The sequence below is a fragment of the Nerophis lumbriciformis genome, linkage group LG11 (genome assembly GCF_033978685.3).
Source record: "Nerophis lumbriciformis linkage group LG11, RoL_Nlum_v2.1, whole genome shotgun sequence".
Lineage (NCBI taxonomy): Eukaryota > Metazoa > Chordata > Actinopteri > Syngnathiformes > Syngnathidae > Nerophis > Nerophis lumbriciformis.
In genome coordinates this window covers 48619285-48631688 of record NC_084558.2, presented here as the reverse complement: position 1 = coordinate 48631688, position 12404 = coordinate 48619285, and the positions used below count along the sequence as shown (strand labels likewise).

At 37.6% G+C, this 12404-nt stretch overlaps 1 protein-coding gene across 4 annotated transcripts in view; it reads left to right on the top strand.

The window, feature by feature from the left end:
• Positions 1-11344, top strand: part of LOC133610181 (ceramide transfer protein-like) — a 63386-nt gene extending 52042 nt beyond the window's left edge. For all 4 annotated transcript variants that reach the window (XM_061966274.2, XM_061966273.2, XM_061966272.2 and 1 more), the window contains 5 exons: positions 2431-2563; positions 2638-2708; positions 2777-2905; positions 2978-3107; positions 10616-11344. In XM_061966274.2, coding sequence (XP_061822258.1) covers positions 2431-2563; positions 2638-2708; positions 2777-2905; positions 2978-3107; positions 10616-10743 — 591 coding nt within the window. In that variant the 3' untranslated portion in view covers positions 10744-11344. The remainder of the gene's footprint in view (positions 1-2430; positions 2564-2637; positions 2709-2776; positions 2906-2977; positions 3108-10615) is intronic.
• Positions 11345-12404: the final 1060 nt, after the last annotated feature.

Here is a 12404-nt window from a genome sequence, read left to right as displayed (position 1 = left end):
CTCATAACACCTGAGCAGTGCCAGAAACTCATCGACTCCATGCCACGCCGCATTAACGCAGTAATTGAGGCAAAAGGAGCTCCAACCAAGTATTGAGTATTGTACATGCTCATATTTTTCATTTTCATACTTTTCAGTTGGCCAACATTTCTAAAAATCCCTTTTTTGTATTAGCCTTAAGTAATATTCTAATTTTGTGACACACGGAATTTTGGATTTGCATTTGTTGCCACTTCAAATCATCAAAATTAAATGAAATAAACATTTGAATGCATCAGTCTGTGTGCAATGAATAAATATAATGTACAAGTTACACCTTTTGAATGCAATTACTGAAATAAATCAAGTTTTTCAAAATATTCTAATTTACTGGCTTTTACCTGTAGAAGGTAAAAAAAGGATACAGTAGGAAAAGACGATCAAAGAAGGTAGAATAAGGTAAATAGAAGGTAATTGTTGTAGATAAAAGGAAAAATAAGGTACATAAAAAGGTAAAAAAAAAAGGATTGAAGAAGGTAAAATAAGTTCAATAGGAGGTATAAAAAAAAAGGTAAACAAAAGATAAAAGAAGGACTATATAATAGGGTAAAAGAATGTACAATGAGGTCAAAGACGGTCCAAGAAGGTAAATAGAAAATAAACTAAAGGCTAAATTGAAGGTAACATTAGTTAAATAAAAGGTTAAAAAAGGTATGTATAAGGTAAAAGAGGGCCAAAGAATGTAAATAAAAAGTAAATAAGCTAAATAGAAGGTAAAAGTAGGTAGAAAAAAGGGATATAGAAGGTAAAAAATGTCCAAGAATGTTTAAAGAAGGTAACTAAAAGTTAAATCGAGTTAGAAACAAGGTAAATAAATGATCAATACAAGGTAAATAAAATATTATATAAGTTAAAAGACAAGTCAAAGAAAGTAAATAAGAAGTAAATAGAAGGTAAAAAAAGGATACAGTAGGAAAAGATGATCAAAGAAGGTAAATAAAAGGTAGAATAAGGTAAATAGAAGGTAATTGTTGTCGATAAAAGGAAAAATAAGGTAAATAAAAGGTAAAAAAAAGGATTGAAGAAGGTAAAATAAGTTCAATAGGAGGTATAAAAAAAAAAGGTGAACAAAAGATAAAAGGACTATATACTGTATTTTTCGGAGTATAAGTCGCACCGGCCGAAAATGCATAATAAAGAAGGAAAAAAACATATAAGTCGCATTTTTTGGGGAAATGTATTTGATAAAAGCCAACAGCAAGAATAGACATTTGAAAGGCAATTTAAAATAAATCAGGAATAGTGAACAACAGGCTGAATAAGTGTACGTTATATGAGGCATAAATAACCAACTGGTATGTTAACGTAACATATTATGGTAAGAGTCAGTCAAATAACTATAACATATAGAACATGCTATACGTTTACCAAACAATCTGTCACTCCTAATCGCTAAATCCCATGAAATCTTATACGTCTAGTCTCTTACGTGAATGAGATCAATAATATTATTTGATATTTTACGCTAATGTGTTCATCATTTCACACATAAGTCGCTCCTGAGTATAAGTCGCACCCCCGGCCAAACTATGAAAAAAACTGTGATTTATAGTCCGAAAAGTACGGTAATAGGGTAAAAGAATGTACAATGAGGTCAAAGACGGTCCAAGAAGGTAAATAGAAAATAAACTAAAGGTTAAATTGAAGGTAACATTAGTTAAATAAAAGGTTAAAAAAGGTATGTATAAGGTAAAAGAGGGCCAAAGAATGTAAATAAAAAATAAATAAGCTAAATAGAAGGTAAAAGGTAGAAAAAAGGGATATAGAAGGTAAAAAATGTCAAAGAATGTTAAAAGAAGGTAACTAAAAGTTAAATCGAGTTAGAAACAAGGTAAATAAATGATCAATACAAGGTAAATAAAATATTATATAAGGTAAAATACAGTCAAAGAAGGTAAATAAGAAGCAAATAGAAGGTAAAAAAAAGGATACAGTAGAAAAAGACGACCAAAGAAGGCAAATAAAAGGTAGAATAAGGTGAATAGAAGGTAATTAAAAGGGTAAAAAAAAGGATTGAAGAAGGTAAAATAAGTTCAATAGGAGGTATAAAAAAAAAAAGGTAAACAAAAGATGATAAAAGGAGGACTATAATGGGGTAAAAGAATGTACAATGAGGTCAAAGACGGTCCAAGAAGGTAAATAGAAAACTAAAGGTTAAATTGAAGGTAACATTAGTTAAATAAAAGGTTAAAAAAGGTATGTATAAGGTGCGGCCAAACTATGAAAAAAACTGCGACTTATAGTCCGAAAAATACCGTATCTATTTTATGAAGGAATGTAGTTAAACATAAAATGTTATTTAAAAAAAAAAGAAGTAATGATTGTGAATCAAGAACCGAATCCAATGTTGACGTAGTTGAGTGAGGGACTACAAGTGTGTACGTCCACCAGGTGTACCGCAGAGAGGTGGAGGAAAACGGGATAGTTTTGGACCCACTGAAGGCCACCCACTCAGTGAAGGGTGTGACGGGCCACGAGGTGTGTCACTACTTCTGGGACACCGCCTACCGCAACGACTGGGAGAGTATGTCCCCACACCGCCTGTCCTCACTAGTCCCAACACACCCTTGTCTCACCGCCGCCTCTCGCTCTCCGCAGCCACCATCGAGAGCTTCAACATCGTGGAGACGCTGTCAGACAACGCCGTCATCGTCTACCAAACACACAAGGTAAGGCCTGGACGCTCGTCTACCTTTGCTTGATGGGTGGAGCTTATGTGTGTGTGCGTGTGCTGCAGAGGGTGTGGCCCGCCTCCCAGCGGGACGTCCTTTACCTGTCGGCCATGCGCAAGATCATGGCGAGCAACGAGAGCGACCCCGACACCTGGCTGGTGTGCAACTTCTCCGTGGACCACGACAACGCGCAGGTGAGACGGGTGGACGGACATTCCCGTCGGCCGCTCCCGCTAACTTTTGGCCTTCTTCCGCCCACGCCTCAGCCAAGCAGCCGCTGCGTCCGCGCCAAGATCAACATCGCCATGATCTGCCAGACCCTGGTCAGTCCACCAGAGGGCGACAAGGAGATCAGCAGAGACAACGTCCTGTGCAAAATCACCTACGTGGCCAATGGTTAGTGCGCACCAAATATTCACATCTCTTTATTAGGCTTCGGTCAGGCGGATTAGAAAAATAATATAAAATAATAATCAAACTGATTTTGACTTATTCATGATTACTTTAAAATGTAAACACAGCTTGACCACTTTTTTCTGCTTTACAAACTTCTATGACTTAAACTCCACACTGATATTCTCATTACTGCCACAAGTGGTGGAAAAGTGTATTACACAGCTGAGAAACACATTTTGTGGCTGGGCAAATATTTTGACTCAAGGGCCACATTGAGAGAAAAAATGTGTCTGGGGGGCCAATATGTATGTGTATAAATCAGGGGTGCTCATTACGTCGATCGCGATCTACCGGTCGATCTCGGAGGGTGTGTCAGTCGATCACCAGCCAGGCATTAAAAAAATAGTCCTAAAAATGAGCGATCATAAATCTTCACTATGACGTCACTTGATTGACATTCACGGCACCCGAGGGTCTTCTGAGATGACGCTGGCTGCTGCCAGCTCATTAAAATTACCGACTGGAAGGCGAGAAACACTTTATTTCAACAGACTCTGGCGCCGTACCTGTCGTCAAAACTCCAATGACCGACTGCACAGTTGCACAATAAAAGCTCTGCTTCATCCTGCCTGCGCTACCAAAACAAGAGTCTCAGAAAGCTGGCGTGCACAAGCTAGCAAGCTACGGAGTTTGCCGACAATGTATTTCTTGTAAAGTGTATACAAAGGAGTACGGAAGCTGGACAAATAAGATGCCAAAAACCAACCACTTTCATGTGGTATTGGACAGAAAGGAGGACTTTTTTTCTCCTCCATTCGAAAATGCGGACGTTATCATCACCACTGTCTGATTCCAATCAATGCAAGTCATCACAATCAGGTAATACACCAACTTATATTCTTGTCTTCATGAAAGAAAGGAATCTATATGTGTTAAACATGCTTGTATTATCATTAAACAGCTTTAACTTGTTAACAATATTAACTATATGTGTTAAACATGCTTGTATTATCTTTAACCACCTTTAAGTTGTTAACAATATTAACTATTTGTGTTAAACATGCTTGTATTATTTTTAACCACCTTTAACTTGTTAACAATATTAACTATATGTGTTAAACATGTTTGCATTATCTTTAAACACCATTTGTGTTAAACATGCTTGTATCATTTTTAACCACCCTTAACTTGTTAACAATATTAACTATATGTGTTAAACATGCTTGTATTATCTTTAACCACCTTTAACTTGTTAACAATATTAACTATATGTGTTAAACATGTTTGCATTATCTTTAAACACCATTTGTGTTAAACATGCTTGTATCATTTTTAACCACCTTTAACTTGTTAACAATATTAACTACCGGTATATGTGTTAAACATGCTTGTATTATCTTTAAACACCTTTAACTTGTTAACAATATTAACTATATGTATTAAACATGCTTGTATTATCATTAAACACCTTTAACTTATTAACAATATTAACTATATGTGTTAAACATGCTTGTATTATCTTTAAACACCTTTAAGTTGTTAACAATATTAACTATATGTATTAAACATACTTGTATTATCATTAAACACCTTTAATGTATTAACAATAGTAACTATATGTGTTAAACATGCTTGCATTATCATTAAACACCTTTAACTTGTTAACAAAAACATATATTTCATAAATAAGTAAATATAAATGATATATATGAATGAGGTAGATCCCCACGACTTGATCAATTGAAAAGTAGCTCGCCTGCAGAAAAAGTGTGAGCACCCCTGGTATAAATGATGTATACCGTAATTTTCGGAGTATAAGTCGCACCTGCCGAAAATGCATAATAAAGAAGGAAAAAAACATATATAAGTCGCACTGGAGCCCGGCCAAACTATGAAAAAAACTGCGACTTATAGTCCGAAAAATACGGTACACATTTAGCTGTAAAAACCTGCTGTACAGTATGTGTGTTGGGGTCCCTTTTTTTCCAGAACACTAATACCAAAAGTCACAATGTCCGATAGAGTTCTAAAAAAAGATATGACAGACCACCTTAAAAAAAAAAAGAACGGAATTTTACAGTTTTTTAATTAAGGGGACACCCAAAATTAAGTTAAAGTAGCAATGATTGTCACACACACACACTAGGTGTGGCGAAATGATTCTCTGCATTTGACCCATCACCCTTGATCACCCCCTGGGAGGTGAGGGGAGCAGTGAGCAGCAACAGTGGCTGCGCCCGGAAATAGTTTTTGGTGATTTAACCCCCAATTCCAACCCTTGATGTACACGAAAATAAAGACAGTGGGATTTACAATATAAACTATGAACAATAAAACACTGAATATTAAAGGCCTACTGAAATGCGATTTTCTTATTTAAACGGGGATAGCAGGTCCATTCTATGTGTCATACTTGATCATTTCATTTTCTGAAAGGACTTAATAGAGAACATCGACGATAAAGTTCGCAACTTTTGGTCGCTGATAAAAAAGCCTTGCCTGTGCCGGAAGTAGCAGACGAGTAGCGTGACGTCACAGGTTGTGGAGCTCCTCACATCTGCACATTGTTTACAATCATGGCCACCAGCAGCGAGAGCGATTCGGACCGAGAAAGCGACGATTTCCCCATTAATTTGAGCGAGGATGAAAGATTGGTGGATGAGGAAAGTGAGAGTGAAGGACTAGATAGGGAAGATGCTGTGAGAGGTGGGTGGGACCTGATATTCAGCTGGGAATGACTAAAAGAGTAAATAAACACAAGACATATATATACTCTATTAGCCACAACACAACCAGGCTTATATTTAATATGCCACAAATTAATCCCGCATAACAAACACCTCCCCCATCCCGTCCATATAACCCGCCAATACAACTCAAACACCTGCACAACACACTCAATCCCACAGCCCAAAGTACCGTTCACCTCCCCAAAGTTCATACAGCACATACATTTCCCCAAAGTCCCCAAAGTTACGTACGTGACATGCACATAGCGGCACGCACGTACGGGCAAGCGATCAAATGTTTGGAAGCGTACTCACGGTACCGCGTCTGCGTATCCAACTCAAAGTCCTCCTGGTAAGAGTCTCTGTTGTCCCATTTCAATGGTAAAGCTTGACTGTCATCTTTCGGGAATGTAAACAATGAAACACCGGCTGTGTTATCCGGCACACCAGTCAGGGGGTGCATTCTACGGCGGGGGTGCGTTATCCGGCACAACACCTGCCGCAATACACCGCTTCCCACCTACAGCTTTCTTCTTTGCTGTCTCCATTGTTCATTGAACAAATTGCAAAAGATTCACCAACACAGATGTCCAGAATACTGTGGAATTTTGCGATGAAAACAGACGACTTAATAGCTGGCCACCATGCTGTCCCAAAATGTCCTCTACAATCCGTGACGTCACGCGCTGACGTCATCATACCGAGACGTTTTCAGCAGGATATTTCGCGCGAAATTTAAAATTGCACTTTAGTAAGCTAACCCGGCCGTATTGGCATGTGTTGGCATGTTAAGATTTCATCATTGATATATAATAACTATCAGACTGCGTGGTCGGTAGTAGTGGCTTTCAGTAGGTCTTTAACAACATATGAACATCTTTTACTTCTCAGACCAGCTCCTCGATAATAAAGTCACAATGTCCGATAGAGTTCTAAAAAAGTTATGACAGACCACCTCCAAAAAAACGGAATGGGATTTTACAGTTTTTTACTGAACGGGACACCCAAAATGTACATGAAAATAAAGACAGTGAGATTTACAATATAAACTATGAACAATAAAACACTGAATATTAACAACATATTTACTTCTCAGACCAGCTCCTTAAAAGTTGTGTATCTTTTACAATCAAGCAAAACACAACAATTTAAAAAGCAGCAAAATATGAATGCAAAGTGCAATAAATAACTACAATATGATAAAAACCACAACATTCATTACAACAAAAAAAAAAACTTCCATTGTCGATACTTTTCCCTGAATATGTTTTGATATCTGCCAGGGCATTTATTTTTAGTTCGACAGAATCCTTCACAGTGTGTCTCCTCGGCTTACCTGGCAAAACCATACCTGCCAACTTTTGAAATCAGAAAAACCTAGTAGCCAGGGTCCAGGGGTCCGCAGGCCCCGGTAGGTCCAGGACAAAGTCCAGGTGGGGGGTTCAGGGCGACGCAAAAATGATTATTAGCATTCAGACAGGTTAAAATGTTGCTAAAACCATCACTTTTCTATCAGTCACAGTGACTTTTCAAAACAAAAATATTACAGCAAAAATCATATGGGTTGATTGACATGTTTATTCTGTAAGCTAACTTCAATAGTTTGACATTATTTTGACAGTTAATGCCAGTTATCCTGTCAACCTTTCACAAGACTTCAATTTGTTAATTGAAAGTATAAATAGTATAAACACTTTTTACAGTAAACAAATGGTAAAACAGTACTGTCATTATTAACTTTCTGTCCAAGCTTGTATAATCTACTGCCTTGTTCAATTGTAAAAAATATTCTGTGCCTAAAATTCACATTTCTATCACAATTATCATACTGTAAACATGGTAAGCTAACTTCATTCCAATTAATAGTCCTGTCAATAGCATGGAATTACAATTCAAATGTAGTTTTTTTTGTAAGCCTTTCAAAAGAATTCAAAATATGAAAAATTCATGAAAATTAATTGAAGCCATCAGACACTTGAAAAGTGGCACATCACATCTCTAATGTAATCATTTGAACTTGTCAACAGAAATAGCACTGCAAAAATATTAAGGACATACTTCTGTATTTTGGTAGTTATGCTGTCAACATTTAACAAGATTTCTTCAACTTGGACTTGAAAGCATAAATAGTATAAACACTTTTAACAGTATAACAGTACTAAACAATTCCAATAGATAACATTGGTGTCATTACCTTTTTGTTTGCTCAATTATTGCCTCCGTAAATAAAACTTCGGCATTTATCACATCCAAAGAATCTGTTTGGGCGACGAAAAACGTTGAAAGTTTTCCACTTGTATCGCTAGCAACGGCATTAGACTTGTGTTTTTTTGTCCCAACGTGGTCTTTTACATCGCTAATTCCTCCGTGTCCGATCGAAAAATCTTGTCTGCGCAAGGTGCAATTCGCGTAGTTTTCACCCTTTTTGGAAGGGATAATTATTCCCGGATAGGCTTTTGAATATTCTTCACGGAATGACTGCAGTTTTCTTTTCGGTTTAAGACTCGTATGCGATTTTTCTCCGGCTGATTCCATGATCGTTCGCTCGTTTGGAAACAATGGCCTCGTGCTTGGCAGCGGTGCTATAAATAGCACCGCATGGCATTCGGAATGGCTCGATAGGAAGTTCCGGGAAGCAGTGTCGATTGTCATTGTTGTTACGCGATTTCGTGAATAAAACTTAAAAAAAAAAAAAGGTTTTTAATGAATGAAAAACCGTATTTTTTATCACTGCAACCGTAACCCGGAATAGGTTGATGAAAACCGGAGTAGTTGGCAGGTATGCAAAACCTCAAGATCCAGTTTTTGTCCTTCTTTCCTGGCGTCTTTGTTTTGGCTCCTGCAGCAGCAATCAGTACGAGCCTCCGTCCACAACACTCGGAGCGCGGGCTCATTAAATGTGCGCCACGACTTTCATGTTCCGTCATTCAGTCAAATAAAGCGACAGAGAAGATATCTCTCCTAAAACCTAAAGTTTGTGTAAACATCTTGACACACGGGACAATGTTTTATAGGTGAGGAAGAGCAGGCAGCAGCTCACACATTCTCATACTTTCGGTAACACCCAGCCGTCTTGAAAAATGTTTCAATTTATAATCGACGTGAAGGAGCCCAGAATTGTTTGAGGAAACCTTACAATGTATTAAATCCATAAACTGGTATAAAATGGAGTATAAATGCCATATTTTTACCCATTTTCAATGCAAATGTCCTCTTAGACACACGTATTAAATGTGTTTTACATGTCTACTGGTGCCACCTTTACTAAAAAATCATGTTTAAAAACAACTGAAAGCCGTGTAATATTCATGTTGGAATATCGCTTATCAACAGTCCATCTCTAACAAAAAGCACATTTTATTTTTGGATTAAAAAGTCAAAAATAAATGAATAAATAATGACACAGGCTTTGCATTGGACAGCTAATAAAAAGTGAAGTGAATTATATTTATGTAGCGCTTTTCTCTAGTGACTCAAAGCGTTTTTTTACATAGTGAAAGCCAATATCTAAGTTACATTTAAAGCAGTGTGGGTGGCACTGGGAGCAGGTGGGTAAAGTGTCTTGCCCAAGGATGGCGGAAGCGGGGATCGAACCTGGAACCCTCGAGTTGCTGGCACGGCCACTCTACCAACCGAGCTATGTAAAAAGATGTCTGATTCTGATCATCATCATTAGTTAAAGTATCAATTAGAGATGTCCGATAATGGCTGTTTTGCCGATATTGTCCAAATCTTTAATTACCGATTCCGATATCAACCGATACCGATATATACAGTCGTGGAATTAACACATTATTATGCCTAATTTTGTTGTGATCCCCCGCTGGATGCATTAAACAATGTAACAAGGTTTTCCAAAATAAATCAACTCAAGTTATGGGAAAAAGTGCCAACATGGCACTGCCATATTTATTATTGAAGTCACAAAGTGCATTATTTTTTTTAACATGCCTCAAAACAGCAGCTTGGAATTTGGGACATGCTCTCCCTGAGAGAGCATGAGGAGGTTGAGGTAGGCGGGGGGTGTATATTGTAGCGTCCCGGAAGAGTTAGTGCTGCAAGGGGTTCTGGGTATTTGTTCTGTTGTGTTACGGCGCGGGTGTTCTCCCGAAATGTGTTTGTCATTCTTGTTTGGTGTGGGTTCACAGTGTGGCGCATATTTGTAACAGTGTTAAAGTTGTTTATACGGCCACCCTCACTGTGACCTGTATGGCTGTTGACCAAGTAGGCCTTGCATTCACTTGTGTATGTGAAAAGCTGTAGATATTATGTGATTGGGCAGTGCCTTTAAGGTTTATTGGCGCTCTGTACTTCTCCCTACGTCCGTGTACACAGCGGCGTTTTAGAAAGTCATACATTTTACTTTTTGAAACCGATACCAAAAATTTCCGATATCACATTTTAAAGCATTTATCGGCTGATGATATCGGACATCTCTAGTACCAATGATTGTCACACACACACACTAGGTGTGGTGAAATTTGTCCTCTGCATTTGACCCATCCCCTTGTTCACCCCCTGGGAGGTGAGGGGAGCAGTGAGCAGCAGCGGTGGCCGCGCCCGGGAATAATTTTTGGTGATTTAACCCCCAATTCCAATCCTTGATGCTGAGTGCCAAGCAGGGAGGTAATGGCTCCCATTTTTACCGTCTTTGGTATGACTCGGCCGGGGTTTGAACTCACGACGGACACCCTTAACCACTAGGCCACTGCGTAGGTTAGACCTAATATTATTATTATTATTATGTGAAGATAATGAGAATATTTTGTGTGTCCACAGTGAATCCTGGAGGCTGGGCGCCCGCCTCGGTGCTGAGGGCGGTGGCCAAGAGGGAGTACCCCAAGTTCCTGAAGCGCTTCACCTCCTACGTGCAGGAAAAAACCGCCGGCAAGCCCATCTTGTTCTAACGGCGCCCCCTGGTGGCTGCATAACTAAACCACACTCCATGCGAATGGAGGAGTCGACTGTTAAAGACTTGAAGTGTCCAAGGTGCTGATGTTGCCAGACTGTCCTGCTAATGAAGGCGCCTCGTTAGCGCCGAAGGCGGGACGTCTTCACACTTTGACAAGGAACATGTCAGCTCCATGTTGAATCTGTAAACTAGAGAGTTGTTTTCTTCTTGTTGCCGCGAGCCCCGACTGCCTTAGGAATAGTTTGAGGTTGCAGGTTCATCGCTACTAGTCAAGTGCCTTCATTTCATCCATGACCACTTTTACAAGCAGGAAGTTCCGGCACTTTTGACTCTTCTCTCGTCCTTCATTTCAATGTTCAACTGTTCAATTTGTTTGAATTTTACATTTCAGCCAAGTTGCTAAATGACGTGAATTCCAAGCCGTGTCCGAGCTTTTTACACTGAAAAATGCAAGCATGCGGCGAACATTTTGATATTTTTCATTTTCAAAACCAAACCAATATATATATTTGTAGCCCTTCCCTCCATGTTGGTGAATGTTGAAGGTCTCAGGGACCCAAAAGGGTCTCAGTCTATAATTAAAGTGTTCAAAATAAGTCATAACTTTTTTTTTCTTTCAAATATGCAAAAACATTCAGCCCCAAAAAATGTTCAAAGTGGAATATTTGATGTATAAATAAGTCAATAATTCATATCAAGGATTTTGGTTCATTATTTTTCAGAGCAATGACTGTTAAAAAATAAATCCATAAATAAAAATCAGACTAAAGGTCACACAGTTACCCTAACCCTAACCCTAAAAATAAGTCATAACATTTTTTTTTTCTTTCAAATATGCAAAAATGTCCCCCCCCCCCAAAATGATTATATTTGATGTATAAATAAGTCAATAATTCATATCACAGATTTTGGTTTATTATTTTTTGAGCAATGACTGTTAAAAAAACAAAAAAATCTGACTAAAAGTCCCAGGACTCAGCAGGATATCTGTCATTTAAGTGTTAACATTTTTATTTACTTTCAACACTTAAATGTTTATAGATCAACTGCAAATCTATTTTTTTTTTTAACATTTTATGCTATTTTGTCAAAACCCTCTAGTTGAAACAGGAAAAAACTTAACGTTCAAAGTAATTGGAGCCTTAAATAGGTCAATTCATAACATTCATTATTATTTTTTGAGCAATGATTGTTTAAAAATAAATCCATAAATAAAAATCAGACTAAAGGTCAAAGGGACCAAAAAGGGTCTCAGTCTCTAAAGTGTTAAAAATAAGTCATAAAAAATGTTTTTCTTTCAAATATGCAAACATTTTTCCCCAAAATTTTTTCTCAAAGTGGAATATTTGATGTATATATAAGTCAATAATTCATGACTGATTTTGGTTCATTATTTTTTGAGCAATGATTGTTAAAAAAACAAAAAAATCTGACTAAAAGTCCCAGGACTCAGCAGGATATCTGTCATTTAAGTGTTAACATTTTTATTTACTTTCAACACTTAAATGTTTGTAGATCAACTGCAAATCTATTTTTTTTTTAAACATTTTATGCAATTTTGTCAAAACCCACTAGTTGAAACAGGAAAAACCACAAAATGTTTGAAGTAACTGGAGCCTTAAATAGGTCAATAATTCATAACATTCATAATTTTTT